At 41.6% G+C, this 27,951-nt stretch overlaps 4 protein-coding genes and 1 pseudogene across 8 annotated transcripts; 3 read left to right on the top strand and 2 right to left on the bottom strand.

The window, feature by feature from the left end:
• Window positions 772–2,468, top strand: LOC8063205 (F-box protein At5g07610). Of its 3 annotated transcripts, none has more exons than XM_021461390.1 (2): window positions 772–908; window positions 1,029–2,468. In XM_021461390.1, the coding sequence occupies exons 1-2, from the start codon at window positions 885–887 to the stop codon at window positions 2,193–2,195; spliced, it is 1,191 nt and encodes a 396-aa protein (XP_021317065.1). In that variant the 5' UTR covers window positions 772–884; the 3' UTR covers window positions 2,196–2,468. The 3 variants fall into 3 exon arrangements, with proteins under 3 accessions (XP_021317065.1, XP_021317062.1, XP_021317070.1); XM_021461387.1 differs by having other exon boundaries at window positions 1,022–2,468; XM_021461395.1 differs by having other exon boundaries at window positions 799–905.
• Window positions 4,826–6,270, top strand: LOC8066245 (annotated as a pseudogene).
• On the bottom strand, window positions 7,586–15,986 carry LOC8063204 (pyruvate, phosphate dikinase 2). Of its 3 annotated transcripts, XM_002465031.2 has the most exons (18): window positions 15,761–15,986; window positions 15,255–15,653; window positions 13,750–13,912; window positions 13,385–13,620; window positions 13,135–13,263; window positions 12,511–12,690; window positions 11,650–11,787; window positions 11,351–11,515; window positions 11,022–11,183; window positions 10,799–10,888; window positions 10,578–10,716; window positions 10,039–10,216; window positions 9,731–9,860; window positions 9,167–9,295; window positions 8,872–9,009; window positions 8,670–8,747; window positions 8,465–8,556; window positions 7,586–7,991 (listed from the first exon to the last, which is right to left on the bottom strand). In XM_002465031.2, exons 1-18 carry the CDS (start codon window positions 15,881–15,883, stop codon window positions 7,946–7,948), a joined length of 2,715 nt encoding a protein of 904 aa, XP_002465076.2. In that variant the 5' UTR covers window positions 15,884–15,986; the 3' UTR covers window positions 7,586–7,945. The 3 variants fall into 3 exon arrangements, with proteins under 3 accessions (XP_002465076.2, XP_021306989.1, XP_021306988.1); XM_021451314.1 differs by lacking the exons at window positions 15,255–15,653; window positions 15,761–15,986 and adding an exon at window positions 14,774–15,058; XM_021451313.1 differs by lacking the exons at window positions 15,255–15,653; window positions 15,761–15,986 and adding an exon at window positions 14,822–15,058.
• On the top strand, window positions 22,504–23,767 carry LOC8066244 (F-box protein At5g07610). The gene is made up of 2 exons (XM_002467605.1): window positions 22,504–23,132; window positions 23,257–23,767. The coding sequence occupies exons 1-2, from the start codon at window positions 22,504–22,506 to the stop codon at window positions 23,765–23,767; spliced, it is 1,140 nt and encodes a 379-aa protein (XP_002467650.1).
• Window positions 26,295–27,539, bottom strand: LOC8066243 (F-box protein At5g07610). Its single transcript, XM_021452528.1, has one exon. It carries the CDS (start codon window positions 27,537–27,539, stop codon window positions 26,295–26,297), a length of 1,245 nt encoding a protein of 414 aa, XP_021308203.1.

Below are 27,951 nucleotides of genomic sequence, written 5' to 3'. Positions count from 1 at the left end.
ACTCTCAAAACTATTTAAATTACCTTCTAATCCTGGTTTGAAGCAATTTTGAAGACGGTTGTAAATTTTTATTTAACAAAAAAGTAAAAATACTTGATAAGATCTTTAAACCATAGAAAATGTCCGAACATTAAAGGTTCTAAAAAATCTAGAGGTAGATTGGGATATGACAAATCGAAATAAAAAATTTAGAGATTATGAAAGTATCTCAAGAAAATTTAAAAAAAATAGTTAAAGGAAAATTTAAAAAATCTCAGATAGAAACTTACCCAAAAATTCTAATATAAACATGCTTTCAAAACTTTGTGCGGAAAATATGAGATTCAACCTAAATGAATGCAACATACACTAATGTTGAATACATTCATGCTAAGTATTTGTGCTGGTTACGTATTATATATTTTTTTTGTTGCAAAAAGTTTTCAAAACACGTGTACATATCAATTAGAATGTTTTGAGAATTTTTTTATTAATTCTTTTTTGTTTTTCTAGAGTCAAATCCATTTTTTTGAAGCATCTAGTGATATTTTTATGAGCTCTTAAAATTTTAGTTGGATTTATCATATCCTAATCTATCCTAGAACTTTAAAAAGTTACAGTCATTTTCTATGATTTAAAAACTATCAAATATTTAAAAAGATCTTTTTAAAAGTCACTTAAAATCAGAACAATAAAATAGTTTGAACAGTTTTAAAAGTTAAGATATCTGATTTGGGAGGTCAAGGAAAAATAAATCATAATACTCACAATCACACTTTCGGAACAGAAAGCTTTAGGAGGAGAGCGGGCCGCAATTTCTCACATATCCTTGCCACAGTGCCACGAGCCGCCAGCCACCAAAGTCGAAAACATCGCCGCCCCTCGCCTTCCACCATGGTTGTGCGATGCGCCTCTCCGGCAGACTGGTGGTACTACTCTCTTGCGCCATCTTCATCTTTCTTGTTTACTTCCGCCCTGCGCTGATCTCTAATCTGAATCGTTCTTTTTTTTTTCCATTTTCCCCATTTCCCCGATTGACAAGCGCACAGATGGATCCTTCCAAGAAGAGTGCCTGCGCCGCCGCCGACCTCACGGATGATATCATCGTCGAGATCCTGTCGCGGCTGCCGGTCAAATCGATCTGCCGTTTCAAGTGCGTTTCCTGGCATTGGTACGGCCTAATCACCCACTCCGAGCACCGCAAGAAGATCCCCCAGACGCTATCCGGCTTCTTCTACGGCTTCGTCCACCACAGAGGCAGGTTCAACCGCGAGGAGAACGACATAATAATATTTTCAGATTTCATGGACATCACAGTACGCGAAGAGCTGCTGTTTTTGGACCCCTCGTTGCCCTTCCTGACCGGCTACAGGCAGATTATTCCAAAGACCTGCTGCAACGGCCTCCTGTTCTGCCTCTGTAGGAAGGTCTTCCCCCGTGATGAAGCTAATTATGTTGTGTGCAATCCTGCAACAGAGAAATGGTTTGTCCTGCCGGAGTCTGACTATGATAGTGGTGCTTGCGCATACCGATTCCGCTTTGACCCGGCTATCTCATCCCACTTCCATGTGTTCCAGATTCTAGAAGAAGACCAGGGTTATGGATTTATTGCTGTTGCTGGTGTGAATATCTACTCGTCAGAGACAGGTGCCTGGAGCCGCAAGGCAAATGGTTGGGGCAATAACCTTCAGTTAGTTGATTCCATAGAGTTTTTTTTCAAAGGAATGTTGCATCTGATGACCAATTGTTTCAAGCTACTTGCAGTGGACACACAAGGTAAGATATGTAGGACCATTCCTTTGCTGGAAACTATGTGTGCTGAAAACTTCTGTACAGACATTTTTTCCAGTAATCTTACTCTTATTGGTCAATCACGGGGGCAATTGTATTACTTCAATACGAGGGAAAGGGATCTCTCTGTATTGTCAGTCTGGATTCTTGAGGACTATGACAGTGATGAATGGATATTTAAGTACAACATTAGTACTTCACAGCTTTTTGGAGAGAAGGGTCTTGGGTTTGCTTTGATCGCTATCCATCCAGAATGCAGCTTGATTTACTTTGTTTGGAAGTGTGAGGGAATACTGATGTCATATGACATGGAACGTGGGAAAGTTTGTGTTGTATGCAATGCCATGGAGCATTTGTATGACCCAGTTCTTTATTATCTTCCATACGTTCCATTTCTCTCGGGCTCAGCAAGGCTAGAAGCATAATTTCAGCAGTGTGAAGACCAGCAATTGTTACCCTGAAATCATATGGATGTCTTCTGTTGTGACAAACTTCAACAATGTAGCTGAAGCTTGGGTACCTCTACCTGTCTTTTCACCCCCTGTTATTGTGTTAATGTTTTAGTGTAATATTTGTGATCCTTTTTAATTTGGAAGAAATATTGTGTCATGTAGAACCTGTATCTTATCTTTGCTGAGATAGCGTATTAAATTATTTTTTCCTTGTTTTTTACTAGATATTTTTGTTGACATTTATCACTTGTTAGCTGTGCCATTTTGTTGAACATTAACCAACATGCATTTCTTCCTCCATTGTTCACAAATATTGTTGAACATACAATATGATGGTTTTTATGCAAACAAGAAAGGGTAATATAAATGATATATAATGCCCTAGCTAGGAATTATGAAAATCACGTGGCTTGCAATCAAATCGGTCCATGTCTCACTTGTTTGTATTTTTGGAAAAAGTCCATCCAAAACATAAATATAAATATAAATATAAATATTTCTTAGACCATAGGCTCTCCAGGCAATTTAAATTACTTTTGTGTGCTCGTCAGAAGTGGTTTTCATGTTGGTTTCAACATTTTTTAGTTGAAAACTTTATTAAATATCTAATAAGGTTTGTAAACCACAAAAATGTCTTTAAGCTGCTAAAAAAATCTAAAAATATTTTAGCAATAGAAGGACACCAAAAACTTAAATAAAACATTTAGAGCTTGTGAAAATATATTTATAAGATCCAAAATCATATTTAGTTCTGGAAAATGGTAAAAGATCTAGAAAATTCCCAAAAATTCTAATCAATATCTAAATAATTTTTTGTGAAAGAATATCCAAATACTTTATGATAACTTTATACAAAAAAAAGAGATGCATCCAACATGAATGAATAACGTGAATACATTAAACATTAATTTATGTTGGATTCAAACTTTGTTTTGTCTCATATTTTTCGTCATGAAAAGTTTTTAAAACTCATTTAGACATCAATTATAATGTTTTTGAGATTTTTCTAGAGTTTTCTTAATATATGTAGAGCTCAATCTAGTTTTCAAAAGTTTCTAGAGATATTTTAGTGATATCCAAATATTCATTCGGTTTCTCATGTACTAGTATATATCTAGGTTTTTATTAGAATTTTGGAATCCTAGAATTTTTTTTGTGATTTAAAACTTTATCAAATATTTATCAAATTTTAGAAATTTTAGAATCTTAACCACCGCTCGCCAACTCGTCTTCTCAGGCACTCCTAATGCAGAATATCATGGTTTCTATTGATATTTATTGTAGTATTATCTAAGCATTTTGCTGATGTGGCAATATAGTTATTGATGAGAGAGAGCAAAAATCATAGAAACTGAGTCTACGATAGAAACCATGTCTACATGAGATCCAAGACATGAAGTGATATAATTTGTTGAGAATAAAGAGAGAATAAATGTGATTGGATAAAAAGTTATTCTGTAGAAACTATCCATTTAGACCATTGGTTCTATATATAATGTCTAGAAATTAATAGGTATAGAAACTATATGTAGTTTTTAGCATTGAGACTGCCCCGGTGGGCGATGACACTGGACTTGGCGGCAGCTGCGCTGAGGAAGTGAAAAAGAGGCTGAGCTGCGTTTTGGATCACGTTAGTTGATTGTCCACATGAAGGTACCACATGCAGGATGGCTCAAATGCAATGTTGATGGAGCCTTCTATCATCAGCAGTGGAGAGGAGCTACTGGCCTAGTCTTACGTGATGATGCAGGTGCCTTCGGCAGAGGTGACGCTAAGTGGTATGATAGGTGCTTGGATGCTTTATCTATGGAGGCCATGGTGTGCAGAGATGGTTAGAGATGGTTTACTGATGGCGAGCTAGGTTGGTGCCCAACGAGTATGGCTGGAGTCTGACTGTGGTAAGTTTTGGCAAGCTGGGGATAGCCAACAAGTATGGCTGGAGTCTCACCACTGTGATTTAAGTTTTCTTTCATCATCAGTAGAAAATGTAACATGGTAGCTCATACGCTAGTAAAATAGGTTTCAAGCCATACACAAGTCGGATGGTGACATTTAGTCCCGGCATGTATACCGTCATTCCTAACCTCCGATTGTAATCCAAGTATTTGATATTGAATGAATCCCTCTTGTTGAAAAAAAAAGGGGGGACAACTATTGGGCCAGACTCGTCTTGAAGGCGTCGCGTGGTTGTGACCGAGCGCGACCGGTAACCAATTAAACTTTGTGGAATTTAAAGGGCTAAAATTTCTGATTTTACAGTTTAATGAGAAAACGTAGTTTTTTTTTTTTTGCTGTTAATTCAGTCAGAGAGATAAAAGAACTAGACAGGCAGGACGTTTGGACCAGAATGTTCAATGAGCCCACGGCCCAATGGGCTGCAGATTCTCACACATACCCTCCCCTCCCCTCCCCCCTTCCCAGTTCCCACGAACTGCCACTGAGCCACATCGCATCGCGCAGCCGCCAGCCGCGGAACCGCCATCTCTCTCGCCTTCCAGTTCCAGTCTTCCACCATCGTTGTGCCATGCGCCTCTCCGGGCTCCGGCAGACTGGTAACACCTTGTGCCATCTTCATCTTCTTCTTTACCTCCGTCCCTGCACTGATGTCTGATCTGAATCTTTCCTCCGTTCTTCATTTATATGTAATCCTATTCGTCAGATTGACTAGCGCACAAATGGATGGTTGCAAGAAGAGCGCCACCAGCGCCGGCGCCGACCTCACCGACGACCTCATCGTCGAGATCCTGTCACGGCTGCCGGCCAAATCGATCTGCCGCTTCAAGTGCGTTTCCCGGCACTGGTACGGCCTAATCACCCACCCCGAGCGCCGTAAGAAGATCCCCCAGACGCTGTCCGGCTTCTTCCACCCCAGCTACAGGTTATGGCTCGACAACGAGGACCTAAAAGTATTGCCAGGTTTCGTTGGCATAATGGAGAGCGAAGAACTGCCGTTTTTAGACTCCTCTTTACCCTTCGTGACCGGCTACAGGTCGATTATTCCAAAGGTCTGCAGCAATGGCCTTCTCTTCTGCCTCTGCTGGAAGGTAGCCCCCCGTGATGAAGCCGATTTTGTTGTATGCAATCCTGCAACAGAGAAATGGGTTGTTCTGCCAGAGCCAGACACAGGCAGCATTCCTTTGTATTACCTTTTCGGCTTTGACCCGGCCATCTCCCCCCCATTTCCATGTGTTTGAAGTGATACACGGGGATGAGGATTATGGATACATAGATGGTGTAAATATCTACTCGTCAGAGACAGGTACCTGGAGTTACAAGGGGAATGGCTGGGGCGATGAGCTTCAGCTAGTCAAATCAAGAGACGTTTTTCTCAACGGAGTGATGCACTTGTTGACTTATGATTTCAAGATACTGACAGTGGACACACAAGGGAAGAAATGGAGGACCATTCCTTTGCTGGAAACTATGTGCGTCTCATGCATGTGGAGAGGTCCTGTTGCATTTATTGGTCAATCTCATGGGCTACTGCATTGTATAAATATGAGGTACCCTGATTTCTCTAAGTTGTCTGTCTGGATTCTTGAGGACTATGACAGCGGTGAATGGATATTGAAGTACAGCATTAGCACTTCACATATTTTCGGAGAGAAGAATCTCAGGTTTGAAGAGGACTATGCTTTGATTGCGATCCATCCAGAATGCAATTTGGTTTACTTCGCTTGGCAGTACGAGGATAAGCTGATGTCATACGACATGGAACGAGGTGAAATTTGTGTTATATGCGATATCAAAGAGCACTTGTATGACCCGTTTGTTCCATACCTTCCATATATTCCGTTTCTCTCAGATTCACTAGCTGATCAAGGCTAGAGGTTAGAAGCATAGTTGCAGGAAGACAAATAGTTATTACCCCACCTATTTTCTGTTTATGCTTTAATGTATACTTGATTTTGTTTTCAAAGAAATGATGGCAGTCATCAAGATCATCCTGTAGCTTATATTACAGAGATTGTGTATCAAGTTAACTTTGCTTGTTGACATTTGTTAGTTGTGTGCATTGCAATATTGCTGGCAGGCATTTTTTTCTCCATTGCTCGTTTTGTTCAATAAATATACGTGGGGTGATGTTTAATTACCCAAAACAGCTAGAGAGGCGTGATCAGGCTGAGGAGACCATCCGGCACCTTTTAACTTCATGTGTCTTTAGTTCCATCTTCTTTTCAGAAGCTTTGGCTGCAAACTTTGATCCCCCAGTCACATTCATCCTCTTCCTCCTGCTGGTGGTGTAAGGTGATGAAAGCAGTGGACAAGCAGAAGGACTAAACACACTTATCATTCCCATTCCTTGGGAGCTTTGGAAGCATAATAATGTTTGCATTTTCAACAATGTTACTCCTGTCCATGAGTTGGTCAGGACGGTGATCGTTGAAGGAATTACATGGTGTGCTTCTGGGGCCAAGGATCTTAGGAACTGTCATGGCTTTAGTTTAGGTCCCCCTCCTGTTAGCTTTGTATTGATGTCGTCCTATCTGTCTGTGGCGTGTCAATTCTTTTTTGCTTTCTTCGTGTGGTGTTCTGGTGTCCGGTCCTTTATTTCTTCTTTAATGGTATGACATGCACCCTCTTGTGTGTTCAAGAAGAAAAAATAATATGCCTGCACTAAGGGCTATAAAAATCACTTATGTGCATTGTCAGGGGTCATGATTTTAGATTACTTCATCTCGCAGCGAGCCAGCCCAAATATCTGCAGCGAGCCAGGCCAATTGTCTAAACTTCATCTCGCACTTGCCCCATCCTGTCTAAAATTGTCCACTGCTTGCCATCAGCAGAACCTGTTTCCTATCCTAGCCAAGCTGAATTTGTTTCCCTTACAAGGTGCCAGAAGGCCATGTCTATTAAGGATCGAAGGATCAACTGAGGCCTTGTTTAGTTTTCAAAAAAATTTGGTTCGGAACACTGTAGCACTTTCGTTTAGGTTCAAAAGATTCATCTCGCGATTTACAGGCAAATTATGTAGTTAGTTTTTGTTTTTGACTATATTTAATGCTTCATTGTGCCGTAAGATTCGATGTGACGGAGAACGCTGAAAAATTTTTGGCTTTTGGGGTGAACTAAACCAGGCCTGTACATGTTTTAACTCACTTTACTTTTGCTAACATGATAGGTCAAAGGATCCTTTAACAAAAAATGGGGAAAAAAAAAGTCGTACTCGTCCACACTTCCAAGTCCCAACAGTTCTTATTTGCTTAAACGAAGTGTGCTCCTATCTTTCTTTCTTTTAAAAAAAAAATTATGTTTGCTACTACCAATGCATGTGTTCATGATAACGTGCATACAGAACTGATGAATTTAGAGCATCTGACATGAAGCTACAAGCTACCAACTGCTGCGTAGACACCACCATAGACAACATTTTACTTTTCCGGCCGTGAATTTCTTGGATGTTTAAATTATATACAAGCAAGTAAATGGCCTCAGTAGAAGTAACATACTCCAATACTGTTATACAACCTTTGTACAAACTTTCATTATAGAACCATTGTACAGCGCTGAACGCAAACGAGCTATTATACAACTTTTGAACGTTGGGTCCAGCGCTTCACATTTGCCTTACTCCAAAGGTTAATAATTTACATACGCATGCAAACTTTCATTTAGAAGTGATCGTACATCTCAAACAAGCATTCAACAGGTGCCCTTCTGTGCATTATTTATTTGCAAGACGCGTTACCGGTTGCTTGCTGAGAAGCTACAAACACCCGTGCTCATTCAAGGGCTGCCTGTGCTGCAGCTAACCTTGCAATTGGGACCCTGCATCCAAATATATATACACCAAGTTGTGGAGTGGGTTGAGTCAAACCACAGTCCAATTAGAAGAGTAGGAAAAAAAATCTGAGAGACGCAAGTTGTTCTAATGTGGAAGTCACTCTGCATAACATCCTTTTCTATATTTTTTGGACGTCAAAGTGTATAATAGACAAAGGCTACCAAACTTCTCAAGAAAACAGCCAACACATATGAACATGAAAAGCCTTGATTTTGCTAAAGAATAAGATTGTACTATGGGAAAAAAAAAAGGGTCCAGTTTTTAGGCTAAGAAACTTTAACATGTGCTACATCTGCACATTTTGATTAGTTAGTACCATACTGCACATATTGCAATACCAACAATCTGATACATGTGCACATGAGAATATCAATTCTAACTAAGTTCTAACAGGACCGATTTGATTAAGTAGAACGTTCCTATGAATTATTCATGAAAAAATATAATAGTGCCTGACCTGAAAGGCGAACAAGAAACATAGTCCAGTCCAGCCTTAGCAAAAAATGCTACTGAAGACGGCTCTCCACCATGTTCCCCACAAATGCCCACCTGTTATTACTATTTTGTTAGCCGAAGACACCAACTTAATAAACAAGAGACAGATTTACGCTTAAATATATGCAAATTTAAAAGGGAGTACAGATTATGCATCTTCTCTTTACCTCCAAATCAGGCCTTGACCTTCGGCCCCTCGCAGTTGCAATCTTAACCAGCTCCCCAACTCCCTTCTGGTCAAACACCTGACGATCCAGACACGACTTTATCGGCTCATAGAAACATGCTTCATTTTAACGATGCAGAGCAAACAGAAAATAGAACATCGGGACTCTGACAACCTTAGCTTGACCAGGGAGTAAAGCTTACCTCGAATGGGTCGTGCTGGAGAATACCCTGGGATATGTAGGTTGGGAGAAACTTGCTAACGTCATCCCTGCTGTAACCAAATGTCATCTGTGTGAGGTCATTTGTCCCAAATGAGAAGAACTCTGCCAGTTCTGCTATCTGTCAACCATGGTAATCACATTCACAGAAAATATAAATCAGTATTTATGATAGCCAAATGGCGGAAGATCATATTTTCGTTATAACATAACTGTATGTTTTTTCTTGCTCATATTGAGAATAGTACATCATATGGACTACAAGGTTTATCATTTACCTCATCAGCTATGAGGGCCGCCCTAGGAACCTCAATCATGGACCCAATTTTGTATCTAATAGTTGCTTCTGAATTGGCAAAAACCTTGTGAGCGACCTGATGAATCACACTCATTTGCTGCTCAAGTTCCTGAAAAACATCACTCTAGTAATAGTTACATTGAGAAAAATAAAAGCAACTAAGGGATGCCAATCCATGTTATACTACAAAAATTCTGAATCTAACCAGAAGTATGACATATAATGAAGTATAAAACAAGCAAGAATCGGTTTGAACCAGAAATACTAGTGCAAACAAGGAAAAACCATCTCCTGTGCATATACCCAAAAAAAAGACATGAAACTAGGTAGCATTTTATTAAGAAGATAATAGGCGCAAAAAATCATCTTCATCTCGACAAGGACTTGGACTTAGGTGATCTGGGCATATATCCACACCCTCGACCAACTGAGCTAGTGCAGGAGAAAACAATACGTCCTAACTTTGAATTAGCACTCCAAAGTAATAATCCAAATCCCCAATACATGTCAAACACCAAAAAATATTGAGAACAAACTTCCATACCTGAGGTGTACCAACAAGAGGCACCATTATCTCTGGAAAAACTTGGAAACCTTGATCATTCACAGCAATAGCAGCTTCAAAGATAGCACGGGCTTGCATTGCTGTTAGTTCTGGGTACGATATACCAAGCCTGAAAATATTTAACAGATTCTACATCAGAAGTGCTGCTGTGGAACATAAAATAAAGACTAACAATGACTAGTAAAAATCATGTGCTCTCCTGCCAGTGAACTAGTGCTGCCCTTTCATATTGGAAAGGGCTGGTAAGCAAATGCATGGTGCAAGTGAGCACAACATGAAAAACTGACCTACACCCACGGAAACCAAGCATAGGATTCACTTCAGAAATTTTTTCTATTCTTGCAAGGATTTCCTCATGAGTAGAATCGGTGTGACAAGATAACATGTGAACAATGTCCTCAATGTTGCCCTCTGGAAGAAACTCATGGAGTGGAGGATCCAAGAGCCGGATAGTTACTGGAAGACCTGAAGAACAAGCATGAATGCGATAGTCCATAGTCAGATAAGCAAGTTCACTTTTACGCTTCAAATTCATTTTAATTTGAGAAATAATTAGCATGAGTACTGAATATAGAGATCAATGTTCATCCCCTAAGAAAAGGACATCAATGTTCACCCCTTAAGAGAAGGGGATCAATGTTCATCCCATAAGAAAAGGAGATCAGTGTTCATTTATGATGTCACAATCATGAGGTTACAGATGCATTGAGCAGTCAACATTACTTGAACTGAAATAATAGCTCTGCAGCTGTAGCCTTATCAAAGCCATTAATGACATTTGAACAACTGTGAAGTCAAACAAAAATGCATGTCTGTGAGCACATACCATCCATTGCACGAAAAATCCCTTCAAAGTCTACCCTCTGATATGGCAAGAGAAGGTCTAATGCTTTCTGCCTCTGTTCAGCAGTATCCGCCATTATCATCTGCCTCATGGCCTTAATCCTCTCATCAGAAGAGAAGAACTGAAGCACAAAAAAAAAATTTGATGCATATCGTTAATCATATATATGTTCATACAACTAAAACATAAAGCATTGTACCAACCATGTGTTCAGTTCTGCACAATCCAATCCCTTGAGCACCATTTTTTCTTCCAGTCAGTGCATCCGCAGGAGTGTCTGCATTGACCATGACCTAGAACAACCATATTGGAAACAAGTATTATGATGGAAGGTTTATTTATTTACTGTGCTTGATTTGAATGTGCTGAGAATCAGTAAAGGCCAATCATGGTCAATAACAAACTTATATCAATGCAGATTTTTACCTTTATCTGTTTAACTTCATCCACCCAAGACAAGAATATCTCTAGATCAGCACTAAGTGATGGTGGGGAGAGAGGTAGCTTGCCCAAAATAACATCTCCGGTTGATCCATTCAGTGACAACCAGTCACCTTCACAAAGCACCTGGTCTCCAACCACTACCACCTGCATAAAAACAGTTAAAAATGTAAACAAACCTTATTTGAAAGGCAAAATGGTAAAATAAGATGAGCTTTGTTTGTCTTCCTCATTACACAACGCAACTGCCAACATGGCAGTAACCAAGGTTCTACCCTAAAACTAGGGCAGGCAATGATTTATATGTTAATCACCTTCTCTGCATCATTGACATGGATACTTGAGCATCCTGCCACACAACATTTTCCCCAGCCACGGGCTACAACTGCTGCATGAGAAGTCATACCACCTCTGGCTGTGAGAATTCCAGCAGCTGCATGCATGCCACCAACATCCTCCGGGCTGGTCTCAGTCCTCACCTTATAAAATTACGCAAGTCAAAAAGAAATGTTATTATAATATGAACATAAGAAAAGAAAGCATGCCTAACAGCTTTTTGTAAATTGAAATATAAAGACTAGCGAGTGTATTAAAATATTAACAAGATTCTTACCAAAACGACAGATTTTCCTTGTGAATGCCATGTTTCAGCATCAACGGCTGTGAAGACAATCTGACCCACAGCAGCGCCTGGTGATGCAGGTAAGCCTGTAGCGATGACTTTATCTTCATATGACAATGTGTCCTCAAACTAGTTTAATAAAAGGCCAAAGAAAGAGTGTAAGAAATAGGTATGTTAACATCATTTTTAAGTAGAACACTGGTTGAAATCTATAACTCTTATAAAGTAAAACCCCACTAGCTACTTCTCTTGACATGCAAGGCGTCCACCTCAGCAGACCACTATCATTTGCTACTAGCAATTTGTCTTGACATGCAAGGTGTCCACCTCAGTAGTTCACTATCATTTGCAATTAGAGTTCACTAGCACAAAAATTATGATATCCACGTCAGCGAGACACATCATCCACTATAGATACAATCTCCACGATTATGCTAATAAATCTATACATATATTATATTCATATTCTTGCATTACCAACACCATACATATAGATTCCTCCTTCGTACCCGCAGCAATACGCGGGGAATCCTTCTAGTTAACTAGCAAAGTGCATTCTAGTGACACAGAAAAACAGATACCAAAGTACCAGTGACTACAGGTCACATGTGAAAAAGATTAAAAAGTGACTCTTATTTCTACAAAACCAGGTCCTGCATTTATACATAATTCTGTAGCCTGACAAGTTTAAAATGCAGTATTTGACATAGCTATATCCTAGTTTATATTCAGATGCAATTTATTGGTTTAATTTAGTAGAAATGCTTTTTGCTACCTTTTATTCTTTAAACGTAAAATTGTCAACAAAGTATATAATGCAACAGACTTGTGATACTCATTACTTAAATATACCTGCGGATGAAGAAGCTGGTCCAAGTGTCGTGGTTCCACCATCTTAATTGCTGAGTGATGGTCAATCAGGCCCTCATTGACCATGTCTACAGCAATCTTCACTGCACCTTTGCCAGTACGTTTCCCTGTTCTGCACTGAAGCATCCAAAGTCTGTTTTCTTGAACAGTGAACTCAATGTCCTGCATTGCATGTGAACTAGGTGGTCAAGGCTAAAGCCCCAAACTGTCACTGTAGTCACACTACATGACAGTTGATTTGAGGATCAGCACAAAACAATAATGTTTCATAATGCTTGTAGTTATGTCTTTTGGCATTAGTGTTCAACAAGTCAAAGAGTCAATACCAAATGTCTATACTATATGCATAGATTTCATTGTGTTTAAAAACATGATGTCAGCCACAGACCATCCCATCAGTTGGAAATGAAGGCAGTAACTTGGCCCAGCAACAAGTCAAATTTGCAAAACTGACTTCCAATTTATTTAGTCCAGCACAAAGAAAGAAAAGTCCTTTTGGACATGAAATTTAGATTGTGCTTAATGTGTAGCATGTAGCACACACAAAAACCAAAATATTAAGTTACTTAGAGAGGGAATTCTCAATAATTGGACAGTATACTGCACCATCATCTCTTTATAATGGCTTTCCAAGATTTTGCAGTTCGCAACAAGTTCCGCATAAGGCTCTGGCATGCACTCCTTCATCGCATCAAGCTCTTGTGGAGTTCTAATTCCAGCAACCACATCCTCACCCTAAGAAAGAAACATGTTAGTTGTTCAAAAAATCAGTATAGGTTGAATCCAGGCAAAAAGTATGACACTTCAACAAAGCTATGCCTTATGGAACATTAGATACTAAATGCCAAATAACTACCTGAGCATTGACAAGGAATTCTCCATAAAGTTTTTTCTCTCCAGTACTAGGGTTCCTAGTAAAGAGAACACCGGTGCCTGATCTGATACCCATGTTGCCAAATACCATGCACTGAACATTTACAGCAGTGCCCTTCAATCCAGTAATCCGATTAATGCTTCTGTACTTTTTTGCCCTAGCACTATCCCATGAATCAAAAACAGCCAAGATAGCCAAATGCAACTGCTTCTTTGGATCTACAGATATGCACAAAAAAGATGAAAAGCAAGAACTCTATGAATCTATTTTCATGCTATGACATTGCCACACATAACAGAAAATGATTTAATATTATGTTATAAATTTGGCTACACGCCTATACGTACCTGAGGGACAATTTTCACCTTTGGCCACCAAATAGACATTCTTATATTGAGCTACAAGTTCTTCCAGATCCTTGACATCCAGCTCAGTGTCATTCCGCAAACCTTTGTCAACTTTCATGGCTTCAAGTTTTTCTTCAAATAGTGCATGAGGTATGCCCATAACCTGACAGAATCAACATACGGGTAAACTTTGAGGAAGGGCATGAGTCAACTATTTCAGCAACCATATGAATCAGACAGAAGATGTACCGAGCTGTAAACATAATTTTGTCAAAGGGAACCAAATTCCATGTCAAGATAAAATGCTACTATTTTCATACAAATAAGATTCCATGGAACCCATGCAACATCAAGAGTCACTTGGCCATGGTCACTGGATCATTTTCGCTATACAGCTTGTAATACCAAGAAACTTTTAGAGCATTCACATAGCATTTTGGACACTGGAAAGAAACAGTATTGCATTTCTTAAAATGAACTTATTAAGAAAAGGAAAATAAAATACGCAGAATTCAGTTTGTTAGAAAAAGTAAAAGATTTAAGTAATGGAAAATGACAAAAAGGGGGGGGGGCATATGAAAGTATTACCACAAACAAAAAAAATTCAATCAAAATGAAATTTGAATTGTCTGTGCTAGATGTTCCAACATGTTGAAATTTTGGATCTGAATTAAAACTTAGATTTGCTAGATGGCAACAATAATCCAACTCAGATTGATAGTTTTAATGTTTGATACAATAGACGCGAAATTCCAAACCAACTTTCCCTTCTATTGCAGGAATGGGACCTCAATTAGAAAAATGAGATTGAACTTGGAGCCTGACCTCATGTTTAAGATGAACAAATCATTTAGCACACACTCAAATCCCAAACGTGAAATCGAATAATCCATATGCAGAAGATCCAGGCAACAATACATTTATTTACATTTGAACATGATGTTTGTAGACTTTACATGTCAAGTAGGCTCTAATTCGGAGTTTGATTCTAAACCAATATTCGAGCTTATATAAGGAATAATACCTGTGACCCAAAACCGAACCGGCGCAAAGAGAAAGGAGAGAGAATGACCTAGCAGCCCTAGAGGGCTCGCTTGTGCCCCCCAATTCACGATTCGGCCCACGGCGCGGCGCGGCGCGCCGCCGCCCGCGCCACCCTGAAGATCCGCAGCCATGGACGACCGCTCTTCTCCGATCCAGCCGTGTGGCAGCCGGCGGCTCGGTGCCAAGACCACGACGGCCGCCCACGGCGCGAGCGCCTAGCGGAAGGCGGAAATGGCAGAGAAGCGCAGGGGCAACAACATGGAAGCGGCGGCAACGGAGACTAGAGTAGCACTATGCACCCAAGGCCCAAGGCCCATAACGGGAACAAAGCTATACTTCATTTTATTTTTTTTTATAAAAGAATACCAGCGACAGCGTACTCGTATATATACGGATATACTCCATAAGCAGTAATGTGGATTTGGTGTAGACTGTAGAGTAGAGTATGTAGGAGTAGTTACCACGTTGCCGAACATGTCGAGGAAGCGGCGATAGGAGTCGTAGGCGAAGCGGCAGCCGCAGCGTTGGGCGAGGCCGGCGACGACTTGGTCGTTGAGGCCGAGGTTGAGCACGGTGTCCATCATGCCGGGCATGGAGACGGCGGCGCCGGAGCGCACGGACAGCAGCAGCGGCCGCCGCGGGTCGCCCAGGCCCGAGTCCATGGCGCGCTCCAGGAGCCGCAGCGCCGCGACGACCTCGTCCCACAGCCCCGCCGGCATGGCCCGCCGCCGCCCGCCGCCGCCGCCGCCAAGCTCCTGCAGCTGGTACTGCCGGCACGCCTCCGTGGACACGGTGAACCCCGGCGGCACCGACAGCCCGATGCTCGCCATCTCCGCCAGGTTCGCACCCTTCCCGCCAAGCTGCATGCATGCATGCAGCATCATAATGAATTTATCGATCCATCGGCGTGACGACCAAGCTGGAATTAATTTGTAAACCGGTAGCACGCACGCACGCACGCACGTACCAAGTCTTTCATCGCCTTGTTGCCGTCGCTCCGGCCCTTGCCGAAGTGGAAGACCCTCTGCGTCGTCTCCGGCGCGGCCCCGTCGTCGTCCTTGCGGCGGCGAGTCGACGCCGCCGGCGCCATTATTGATCGATCGGCGCGGATTCAAGTAATATAATACCACCGTACGTACGATGAATTCTTTGGCTGGAAATCACGTGCCAAATAAAGCTAGAGTTTTGAAGTTTGAAACTCTGTTCGTTTTTATTGGTGTGACGAGTGGCACGCTATATGCTATATATACACCCCATATGCCGGCTGCATGCGTGGCGGCCAGGGAGGCGCCTGATGGGCTTGCATGCATGCACGCATCGGGTAAGCCAAAAGAAACTGCGCATGTATATCCTGATCGATCTGGTGCAAGTGCGGCGGTCTCAGGTGAAGTGGCACGCACTGGGACAGGCAGAGACTACGTACGGTGTAACCAGATAGTCACGCCCGGCGGCCACGTCGGCGTGCATGTGGCCCTCCGATCCCTCGGATCGCATTTAGGGTGTTTGGTACGAGCTCACAACAGCTGTGAGCGTTTTTTTGCCAAACACTTATTTCCAAAACAGCTTTATGGGTGAAGCTGTTTTTCCTCTCCTCTTACAAAGACATAAGTTGGATGAAGCTGGAAAAAAGTAGCTTATTGCAGCTTCTCCTTTATTTCTCTCTCTCAACTATGTATGAAGTAGTTGGTGAAACTATTTTGCCAAACACTTTCTTCAAAATAGCTCAGCTTCATCTAAAAAGTCACTCATAAAGCTATTTTTTAAAAAAAACAGCTTTACTAGTGAAGTTGAGCTGTGACAAACAAACCCTTATTATATCACCACTAGTGTGGCTGCATGTCTGCATGGATGGTTTTGCTACTCCTGAAACTGAAACGGTGAAACCATGTGCTGCTGGACTGCTGGTTGCCGGCGGACGCTCATCACTGCAGTCGTTTGTTGCCACCACAGTCCACGCAGTCACAGAAAGCAGCCGCTGACCGCCGAAGATTGTTGTCGTCGTCCCACTGACCAATTGATGCTCAAGGCCCGGGTCCCGGGCCGGATAAACTCGGACGACCGCGACCACGACCACGAGACCGGATAGACATCACCGTAACCGACATGTTGTCATGTTTTTAAAACTATTAGTACTGACGGACCTGACTTTTCTGATTTAATTAACGTTTTCGTTACTAAAAAAGTGTCGGTACTTTTGCAATATGTGGTGGGTCTTGGAGTGTTTCAATTATACTTCGGCGAGTTACACAATTAAACGGGACTCTAATGGGACTGTACTCTAAGAGCACTTTCAATGCAAAGACCAGTGTAATTGTTATGCTATCACCTAAACATTTGTTGATATGACAAAATGTTATTGAAGAGAAAGAGCAAAAACCATAGAAATTGGGTCTAAATTATAAATCATGTCTACATGAGAACCAAGACATGAGAGAATGCATGCAAATAGATAAAACATTATTCCGTAAAAACTATTTATTGGGATCATGATTTCTATATATAATGTCTATGAAAATTAATAAATATAGAAATTGCGTGTAGTTTCTACTTTCTATATTGGGACTGCCCTAGAGCCAACACATCTATATTTTGAAAAACAGTATTGAAGAGTTTTATCCCTATAAAACTCTCTTTACTCCCATAAAACTCTGTCAAATCAACATATTTAATGTTCATGAAACTCTAACGAAACTCCATTAAAACTAGCCTAGGTTTTACATGTATCGGATTTTATATGTATCGCATGGACCGCTCCTAATTGCTACTTCCTCGCCTTCCATGTTGTCATATTATATACTCTTCGCGGTTAGAGTAAGTACAACAATTGACTTATAGCTAAGCTAATTAATATTTTTGTTGATGTAGAAAAGAGAAGAGAGCTTAACTCTTATGTGCACGACAAGTAGGCACACAAGCATAGGTATTAGTGGGTTCCAATAGAGATGTATGTGAGAAAAAATAGCAAAGAGAATGAAAATATATAACAATAAAAAAATTGTAGATAAATAGAAGACTAGTTATTGTATAACTTAGCTCTTATTCTAATACCAAACTGAGCACGGAAGTATAAACATTTGTGGGTCTAACTAATAGTGTATGTAAGGAGGAGTGGAAAAGAGAAAAGAAAGACATGGTACTGTATAATAATAAAAAACTTCTTTGTAGATAAATATGAAACAATTATTGTATGATTTAGCTCTTATAATTTGTCTTATAATCAAGCACTTGTATTTATTTTTGACCTTGCTTCTCAGATGAGGGACAGCTGAGGCGAGAGGACAAAGCAATCAGCAAGCGGAGAACCTCCCTTTTGTCATTGATCCAAGGTATCACGCGCTATGACTTGCTATAATTGTGGGGAACTAGGGCACATTGTTGGCAACTGTACTCGCCTAGAAATTTGTTCATTTGTGAGATTGTTGGGCACCATATGAATACTTGTCCTCACTAGAAGTTGGATCACCCAATTGCTGCTTACCTGCAAGTGCTAGCCAAGGTTTAGGTTTCTACCATGTTGAGGTCCCTAGTGCAGAGTCGACACAGTGGCCGAATCTGACTAATTGTGGAGTTGTTAGAGTGAAGACGACTGACCATATATCCTTGACTGAGCTGGAAGGAGCAAGAAGAGTTGTCTAAAATTTATTGTAAAGAAAGAAAAAGAGAATTAGAGGTTTGCAAATTAATTCCTACTGAGATTTCCACCACACAATAAGAAAGTGACTGACATTAAAAAACCTATCATTCATTTAATCTGAGGAATAGGGAGTACAGGTGGAAGTGCTTGAATGGCTTGGGGACATTGAAGCCTACGATGAATTGCATGAGGCTTTGGGGTGCAGATGAGAGATATCCCACCAAAATGGTGTCATTGAAAGTAGATATCCCACCAAAATGGTGTCATTGAAAGTATTTGCTCAGATAGCTTCTAGTTTTGGATTAATTACAGAAAGTTGATTGGTAATATACCTTATTCAAAACTTCCTATGAGAGGTGGTGAGAGTTAAAGTGGTCGACAACAAATGACACCAGTAAGATACCTCATGAGAGACTTTCTATTGAACTCGATCTGGTCGTTTTTATTGGCCTGGTGAGTGGCAGGCTATATTGCTTATGGGTGTTTGAGACTGTTCTGTTCTATGTTTTTCAGCTCTGTTCTATGTTTTTTAACCAAACAATTTTAACTCATGTATTCAGTTCGAGGAAAAAAAGGTAGAGTTGTAAGAGTACTACTCAACAAACTTTAGTTTTTTATAGAGCTGCTCCACGGTAGAGTTTGTGGAGCAGTCCCAAACACTCTAGACATACACGTACACGTATGATCATGCGCCGGCCGGTACGTGGCGGCCAGGGAGGCGCCTGATGGGCTTTGCATGCATGCAACGCATCGGATAAGCCAAAAAGAAACTGCGTGCGCATGTATATCCTGCTGATCGATCTGGTGCAAGTGCGGTGGACTCCGGTCAGGTACGGTCAAGCGGCACGCACTGAGGCCTTGTTTAGTTTCCAAAAAATTTCAAAATTCTCCGTCACATCAAATCTTGTGGCACATACATGGAGTATTAAATGTAGACAAAACCAAATACTGATTACACAGTTTACCTGTAATTCGCGAGCTGAATCTTTTGAGTTTAGTTATTCTATGATTGAACAATATTTGTCATAAACAAACAAAAGTGTTACAGTAGCCAAAACCAAAATTTTTCCTCAACTGAGACAGACAGACTACGTACTACGGTGTAACCAGATAGTCACGCCGCCCGCTGGCTACGTCGGCGTGCATGTGGCCCTCCGATCGATCCCTCTCATTTTATTATGGCCTTCTACTGTTTAGTTTTCTTTGAAAATTTTTAGATTATTGTAGCTTTTGTTTGTATATTTCAGTTATTATCTAATTTATAAACTAACTAGATTTAAAAGATTTGTCTCGTAAATTATAAACAAACTGTATAATTAGTTATTTTTTATTTATATTTAATATTATATGTATATGCCGCAAAATTCGATATAAGAAAAATTTTAAAATGTTTTTAGTTTTAGAAGGAACTAAACAAGACCTATATCACCACTGGCTGCATACCTGCATTCAACGCTTTAGTTTTAGGAGTAGCAAAACCATACCGTTAGGTTGGGTGTGACAGTTATTTTTGTTTGTCGAGTATTAAATGGTGCTCGACAAAGATTTTATGTGCGAGAAAAGATACTCGGCAAAGCTTAATTTATCGTCAATTTTTTTACCGTTTTGACTTTACCGAGCGTGGCACTCAATAAATAGTTTACTGAGTGTTTTTTTGTCATTTGTCGAGTGCGCTGGATACCAGGCAAAACGCTCGATTCCAGTAGTACATGCTCCTCATGATTCCTGAAACTGAAACGGTGAAACCATGTGCTGGACTGCTGGTTGCCGGCCGGACGCTCACTGCAGTCGTTTTTTTGTTGCCACCACAGTCCGCGCAGAGTCACAGACACAGCAGCGGCTCTGCGGCTGGCCGCCGAGGATTGTACACGTACTACTATACGTCCTAGGGTATGATCAGTTGATCTTGAAGGCCCGGCCGGGATAAACTCGGACGAGCACAAGACCAGATAGACATCACCGTGACCATATATGTTGGTGTAGACTGTGGTGGAATTTAGTTCAAGTTCCACTCCAATCCACCTCAATACATGTGGATTGATGTGAATCCGACTACATCCAAACAAGGATTGAACGAGTATATCCTAGCTCACGGACTGACGGGCCTGAGTTTTCTATCTAATTAATTTTCGTTACTGAAAAATTGTTCGTGCTGTGCAATATGTACGTACTTGTCCTCTTTGACTGTCTTTGTGTGGCGCCAAGGCTCCTGTCGCTCCATTATTTATGCCAATGTAAAATTGGAAGGCGCGGAACAGGTCAAGGAGACGATGCGTTCAAGACTTATCTATTTTCCTTGTTTTCCCTAAGTTCGATTTCTGTACATATTGGAACTGATAAAGCGACTGATATATAATCCTAAACACAAGGTATTCATGATATATAATATAAGGTGCGGCACGCTCTATTTGTAATGCACAAGCATATTTATTTGGTTTATGTTTAAAAATGTATGATGTCTCAGAACCAGCCTAGAACAAATTAAGATAGAATACAGAGATTACAGAAGGGGGGGAAATCCACAAGTAGCCTAAAGGGATAAAAAGTCACTACTAGTAGTCTTTAAACGGCTAAAGAAACCACACGTCACTCCATTTTGTTAACAAAATATATAGAGAGAGAAAGAAGAGCAGAGTAACATGTGCTCGCTCCATTAGTGAACTCCGAAGGCCCTCCAACGAATGAGGAAAAAAATCCTCTTGGCCCAAAAGAATATCAACATGGATATCTGCATATGGCTGCATGACCAAATGCACAAAATTTCTTTATATTTTCTCAGTGCTGGTTATCTCAAGCCTTGTTTAGTTCACCTAAAAATCAAAAACTTTTTAAGATTTCACGTCACATTGAATTTTATAACACATCATGGAGTATTAAATATAGACGAAAACAAAAAACTAATTGCATAATTTGCCTGTAAATTGTAAGATGAATCTTTTAAGCTTAGTTAGTGTATAATTGGACAATATTTACTAAATAAAAACGAAAGTACTATAGTACCTGAAACCAAAAATTTCTGAGAAATTGAACAAGGCCTTAATTATATTGCACTGGTGTGGACACAGTTGAGGCCTTGTTTAGTTGATGAAAATTTTTAGCTTTGGCTACTGTAGTATTTTCGTTTGTATTTAACAATTATTGTCTGACTAACTAGATTTAAAAAATTTGTCTCGCAAATTACAGATAAATTGTATAATTAATTATTTTTTATGTATATTTAATGCTCCATACATACGTCCAAAGATTAAATATAGCAAAGAATCTTAAAAAACTTTAGGAAATTTTGCGAACTAAACAGGCTTGAGGAGAAAGCATATGTGGAGTTTTAGCATTTGAGTGATCAAACTTCCTTATCCTTGAATAGAGACAAAACATAGTTGGAATATACATGCAATACTGATGAAATATTAAAGCAAGAATGGACAAAAATGATCCAAAAAGAAACTGCCTGCCACACACCGAACCATCTGATCAATACAAGAATGGACAAACAATATTAAAGCAAGTGTGTTAATTGAAGGAACTGGACGTGCTTTTCTTACTTTTGTTGAGTTTGGAAATATAAAAACTATATGAATAGATTTGTTTTGAAAAATACTTTTATAAAATATACATATATCACTTTTTTTAATAAATATTTTTATAAAAACAAAGAGTTAAAGTTAAACTCTGGAGACCGTGTCGTCCTCCTAAACGACTTATTTTTATAGATATAGAGGTAGTATATATTAAAAATATTAATATTTATGATACATAATTAGTATTATTAGAAATATTTTTTAATCTAGTTTTTTTAATAAATTTATTTAGAGATATAAATATTGTATATTTTTTCCTCAAATCAGAGAAACTTATGGCATATATATATCAACGCGCTGACTATTATTTAGGAACGGATGAAGTATAGGTCATATAGAAAAGAGAAATTCCAATCACACCGCCGCCGCCCCTGCCCCGGCCGTTCAACTCCTACAAATACAAATCCTCTCCCTCCTATGATTCTCCCGAATCTCAGGTTACATTAGTTGGCAGATTGATCCTCCCGGCCGTTCAAGAGGACAGTTTTGTCCAGCCATATGGAGGCGGCGGCCCGCGACACCGAGAAGAAGCGGAGTCTCGCCGTCACTAGCTCCACAGCAGGCGGCGGCGTTGGCCTCACCGACGACCTCGTCGTCGAGATCCTCTCACGCGTCCCCGTGAAGTCGATCTGCCGCTTCAAGTGCGTCTCCCCGTCGTGGCGCAGCCTCATCTCCCACCCCGACAACCGCAAGAAGCTGCCCCACACCGTCACGGGCTTCCTCTACCTTGTCGAGTTCGATACATGCAGCTTCGTCAGCCTGCTCGCCGAGCCGCCGAGGAGGACGACAGGAAGAGGACGGGTGGTGCGGCCCCGCTCGCCATGCGATTTCCTGCCCGCCAACACAGCAGGCGGTGGGGTGGTGGCCGACTGCTGCAACGGGCTCGTCCTCTTGAAAAACTCCGGCGACGGCTCCGTCTCCGTCTCCGGCTCCGGCTCCGGGCCCCGCGCATCGTACGTCGTCTGCAACCCTGCCACCGAGAAGTGGGCTAGCGTGCCGGGATCAACCCATGCCGGCAAGATCTGCTCCGCTAGCATCCTGTGCTTCGAACCGGCCATCTCCCTGCGGCATTTCCATGTCGTTGAGCTGTTGTGGTGGGTGGCCAACGAGGAAGACGAGAACCACTGGTATACGGAGCCAAGCCTGTTTGAGGGGTTCAACATCTACTCCTCTGAAACAGGAGCCTGGGTTTTCCATGCTCACAGCCACAGCCATTGGTCTCCTGATACTCGCCGGACAACCTGTTTCAAGTTTCAACGGCCTGCTGCATTTTATCACTGCCATCGACGGCGCGGTCGCCGCACTGGACATGGACGGGCAGACACGTAGTGTGATTCCTGTCCCGCGAAGGGGAGGCGGCGGGTTCATTGGCCATTCTCAGGGGCGCCTGTTGTATGCGAGCAGAGATGTTGGTAACACCTCCAAGCTGCCGATCTATGTGCTGCTGGGGGAGGAGGGAGAGAGTAATGGCAGCAGGTGGACTTTGAAGCACTGCGTCGACACTTCAGGCCTGGTGTTTACTGATGCGGACGAGTATTTGTTGCAGTCTGGGCTGTTGGTGGGACTGGGAGTGGCTGCCATTCATCCGCACGGCGATTCCATCTTCTTGTTTGATTCATTGCAGGGAAAATTGATGTCATACAGTATGGATAGCCAGAGAGCTCATGTCATCCGCAGTGTCACAAAATCCCCATACTTCTGGTCATTTCTACCGTATGTACCACACTACCTAGAGACGGCAGCACTGCAAAACTCGAACTAGCTAGGTATTCATTTATATATGCTCTGTCTCTGATATCCACAAGTGTGACATGGACAGCTTTGTATTTGTACTACTTGAACAGCAACCGATGCTATTACAGTTTAGAAGGGGGTATGCTTTTGTACTGTAATAATTATGGATCCATGTAATAAACTGATGTTCAGAGTGGTTACTTAAGTATTTCATCAGTAAGTGCAGCTTGTGATTGAAGGTGCTTTTCTTGTATTGATCTCATGGTTGTGCGGGCCATCAATTCCCCCGGTTTCCAATTATACTCCCTCAATACCCATAAAACAAGTCGTTTTGGACAAGGTTTGGGTCAAACATTGAGAATATAAATCATAAATAACTTTTAAGTTGTTGAGTTTGAAAATATAAAAACCATATGAATAGATTTGTCTTGAAAAATACTTTCATAAAAATATATCTATACCACTTTTTGATAAATATTTTTATAAAAACAAGAAGTCAAAGTGGAGACCGTGCCATTATCCATGTAGTTGTTTTATGGGTATAGATCAATAGATGGAGTATCTACTTAAACTTGCTTACTTCACGTCATTTTTTTTTATATGGAGGGAGTATATATTTAGGTGGGGGCCTGGGGCAAAACTCTAGTCACGAGCTCAATCAAAACAAAAGGAACTCATTGGCACATTGTAATCGCACAAAGTATCGCAACAAATAGTTTTCAGATGATAACTTTAATTTAAAGAAAAATATTGTCCTTCGATCAGACAGACCATTCAAACTAAAAGATATAAAATAAAATCGATCAATCTGAAAATTTATGTAAAGACCAATTAGTCTGCGATAATTAATAAGCTACTATCACTTGGTTTGGGCATTGACGAATAGAACAAAAATAGACGAATGTGGTAGGTGCTTCATCGCCACAAACAGCCAGGCCCTTTTGCATCACCCTCCGAACGAAATATGCAACAAAAGTTCAGTAATTTCTTCCTTCTTCAAACTCGTCCACACACACGCGCACCTTGAAACATTGCACTCAAGCACCAAGTGCTTTCATGAATCTGGTTCTCCGCACAAAGACCAACCACTATTTGGTATTTTGCGATGTGTCTGTGCGCTCGCTTTCAAGCATCGCCTGCTCTTCACACAAGCAAGCTTTGAAGAGGATTATGAGGTACTGCCGCTTTACACTGAGTATGGCGCCAATTCAGGCTCCTGGCCTCCTGTCGCTCATTATGCCAATGAAATTGAAAGGCAGAACGGCTTAGGTCAAGGATCTCTATGATGCGTTCAAGACAAATTAAACTTCGATCTCTAGTTTCCTTGCTTTCCCAGAGTTCGATTCCTATACATATTGGAACCGGTAAAGCGACCACTACATAAATATCTTAACAAAAAGATATTCATATGGTAAGGTGTACTCTCTATTTGTAACACATGGGAATATTTGTTAGTCTATGCTTAAAAATGTTCGATGTCTCGGAACCAGCCTAATAAAGCAAAGATATAGTATATAGAGATTAGAGAAGGGAAAAAAAATTCAAGTAGCCCAAAAGGAAAAAAAGTTACTACTAGTAGTCTTTAAACGGCTAAAGAAACCACAAGTCACTCGATTTTGTTAACAAAATAAAGATAGAGAAAGAAGAGCAGAGTAACATGTGCTCGCTCCATTAGTGAACTCTGAAGGCCCTCCAACGAACAAGCAAAAAAAATATCCTCTTGGCCCAAAAGAATATCAACATGGATATCTACATGTCGCTGCATGACCAAATGCACAAACATTCTTTTTATTTTCTCAGTGCTGGTTATCAATTGCACTGGTGTGGACACAGTTGGAGGAGAAAGCAATGAGTCCGCATATAGAAATATATGCGTAGTTTTAGCATTTGAGTGATCAAACTTCCTCACCCTTGAATAGAGACAAAACATAGTTGGAACCTGTGGAATTGATGGCCACACACATCTAACCATCTGATCAATACAAGAATGGACAAACAATATTAAAGCAAGAAAAGCACGCCCAGTTCCTTCAATCAATAACAAGCTGCACTTACTGATGAAATACTTAAGTAACCACTCTGAACATCAGTTTACATGGATCCATAACCAAAATTATTATAGAAAGCATACCAAATTCAGTTGTGATAGCATAAACTCACTGCATAATAGCTAGTAATAGATTGATAACACAAGAGACAAGACCCTTCTAATTAAACTGTAATAATAGCATCGGCTACCGTTCAAGCTGTAGACAAATACGAAGCTGCCCATGTCACACTTCTGGACACCACAGACAATGTAAGGCCTTGTTTAGTTCCTGAAAAATTTTGCAAAATTTTTCAGATTCCCCGTCACATCGAATCTTTAGACGTACGCATAAAGTATTTAATATAAATGAAAATTAAAACTAATTACACAGTCTGATCGGAATTGACGAGACGAATCTTTTGAATCTAGTTAGTCTATAATTGGACAATATTTGTCAAATACAAACGAAAGTGCTACTATTCCTATTTTGCAAAATTTTTTGGAAGTAAACAAGGCCTAAAGGCATCTACTTGGAGTTTTCCAGTGCTGCCATCTCCAAGTAGAGTGGAACATACGGTACAAATGACCACAGCGGCGATTCTTCGACATTGCCGACGACATGACCTCGCCGGCTCCCCATACCATATGACATCAACCTTCCCTGCAACGAATCAAACAAGAAGACAGAATCGCCGTGCGGATGAATGGCGGCCACTCCCACCAACAGCCCAGACTGCAAATACTCTTCACCAGCAAACAGGCCTGATGAAGTCTCAACGCAGTGCTTCAGAGTCCACCTGCCATTGCCATTCCCACCCTCCCCGAGCACATAGATCGACAGCTTGGAGGCGTTACGAGCATCTCTGTTCGCGTAGAGCAGGCGCCCCTGAGAATGGCCAATGAGCTGGACCTCTCCGCTTCGCGGGACAGGAATCACCCTGCGTTTCTGCTGCCCTTTCATGTCCAGTGCAGCGACCGCGCCGTCGTCGCCGGTGACGAAATGCAGCTGGCCGTTGAAGAAGATCCTCCTGCTCCGGTGGGCAACGGGAGACCAATGGCTGTCATGAGGATGGAAAACCCAGGCCCCTGTTTCAGAGGAGTAGATGTTGAACCCCTCGAACTGGCTGCTTTCCTCGGCAAACCAGTCTTCCTCCTCCTCGTCGTCGGCCTCGTCGGCCTCCGGGTCCCGGTCCAGCAACTGAACGACATGGAAATGCGGGGAGATGGCCGGGTCGAAGCACAGGATGCTAGCGGAGCAGATCTTGCCGGCACGGGTTGATGCCGGCACGGTAGTCCACTTCTCGGTGGCAGGGTTGCAGACGACGTACGATGCGCGGGGCTCGGAGCCGCCGCCGCCGCCGCCGCCGCGGGAGTTGTTCAAGAGGACGAGCCCGTTGCAGCAGTCCACCACCCCGCCGCCTGTGTTGGCGGGCAGGAAATCGCACGGCGAGCGGGGCCGCACCCATCCTCTTCCTGTCGTCCTCCTCGGCGGCTCGGCGAGCAGGCTGACGAAGGTGCACGAATCGAACTCGTCGAAGTAGAAGAAGCCCGTGACCGTCTGGGGCAGCTTCTTGCGGTTGTCGGGGTGGGAGATGAGGCTGCGCCACGACGGGGAGACGCACTTGAAGCGGCAGATCGACTTCACGGGCACGCGCGAGAGGATGTCGACGATGTGGTCGTCGGTGAGGCCAACGCCGGTGGCGGCTGCGGTGGAGGCGGAACTAGTGACGGCGAGGCTCCGCTTCTTCTTCGTGTCGCGGGCCTCCTCCATGGCTGGGGACCCTCTAGGAAATCAATCAATCTGCTAATCGAACCCCGAAACTCTGGAGAAACATGGGAGGGAGAGAATTTGTATTTGTGGGGTTGAACGGGAGGAACAGGCGGGGCGGTGATTGGAATTTCCTTTTTTTTTTTTGTATGACCTACTAGATTGAGTTATTTGGGACCCGGACTGGGCGGCAAGCCCGCAATCGAATCGAAATCGAAAGGGATAAAAAAGGCAGATAAACCATGCCTTCTGTTTGTAACGATAGCGAGATATAAACGGAGAGCGACAAGTTTGATTTTCATGGAGACTTTCTATTTGCTATATCTGAGGTGCCTAAAATTTACTTTGTAAGCATCTCCAGCAGTTTTGTATAATTTATTACTTGCTAAACTGATGAATATATCAAGTTAATAAA

Source organism: Sorghum bicolor, chromosome 1 (assembly GCF_000003195.3).
Source record: "Sorghum bicolor cultivar BTx623 chromosome 1, Sorghum_bicolor_NCBIv3, whole genome shotgun sequence".
Taxonomy (NCBI): Eukaryota; Viridiplantae; Streptophyta; class Magnoliopsida; order Poales; family Poaceae; genus Sorghum; species Sorghum bicolor.
The sequence above is the reverse complement of the archived record's forward strand: the minus strand, read 5'-3'. Positions and strand labels throughout refer to the sequence as shown.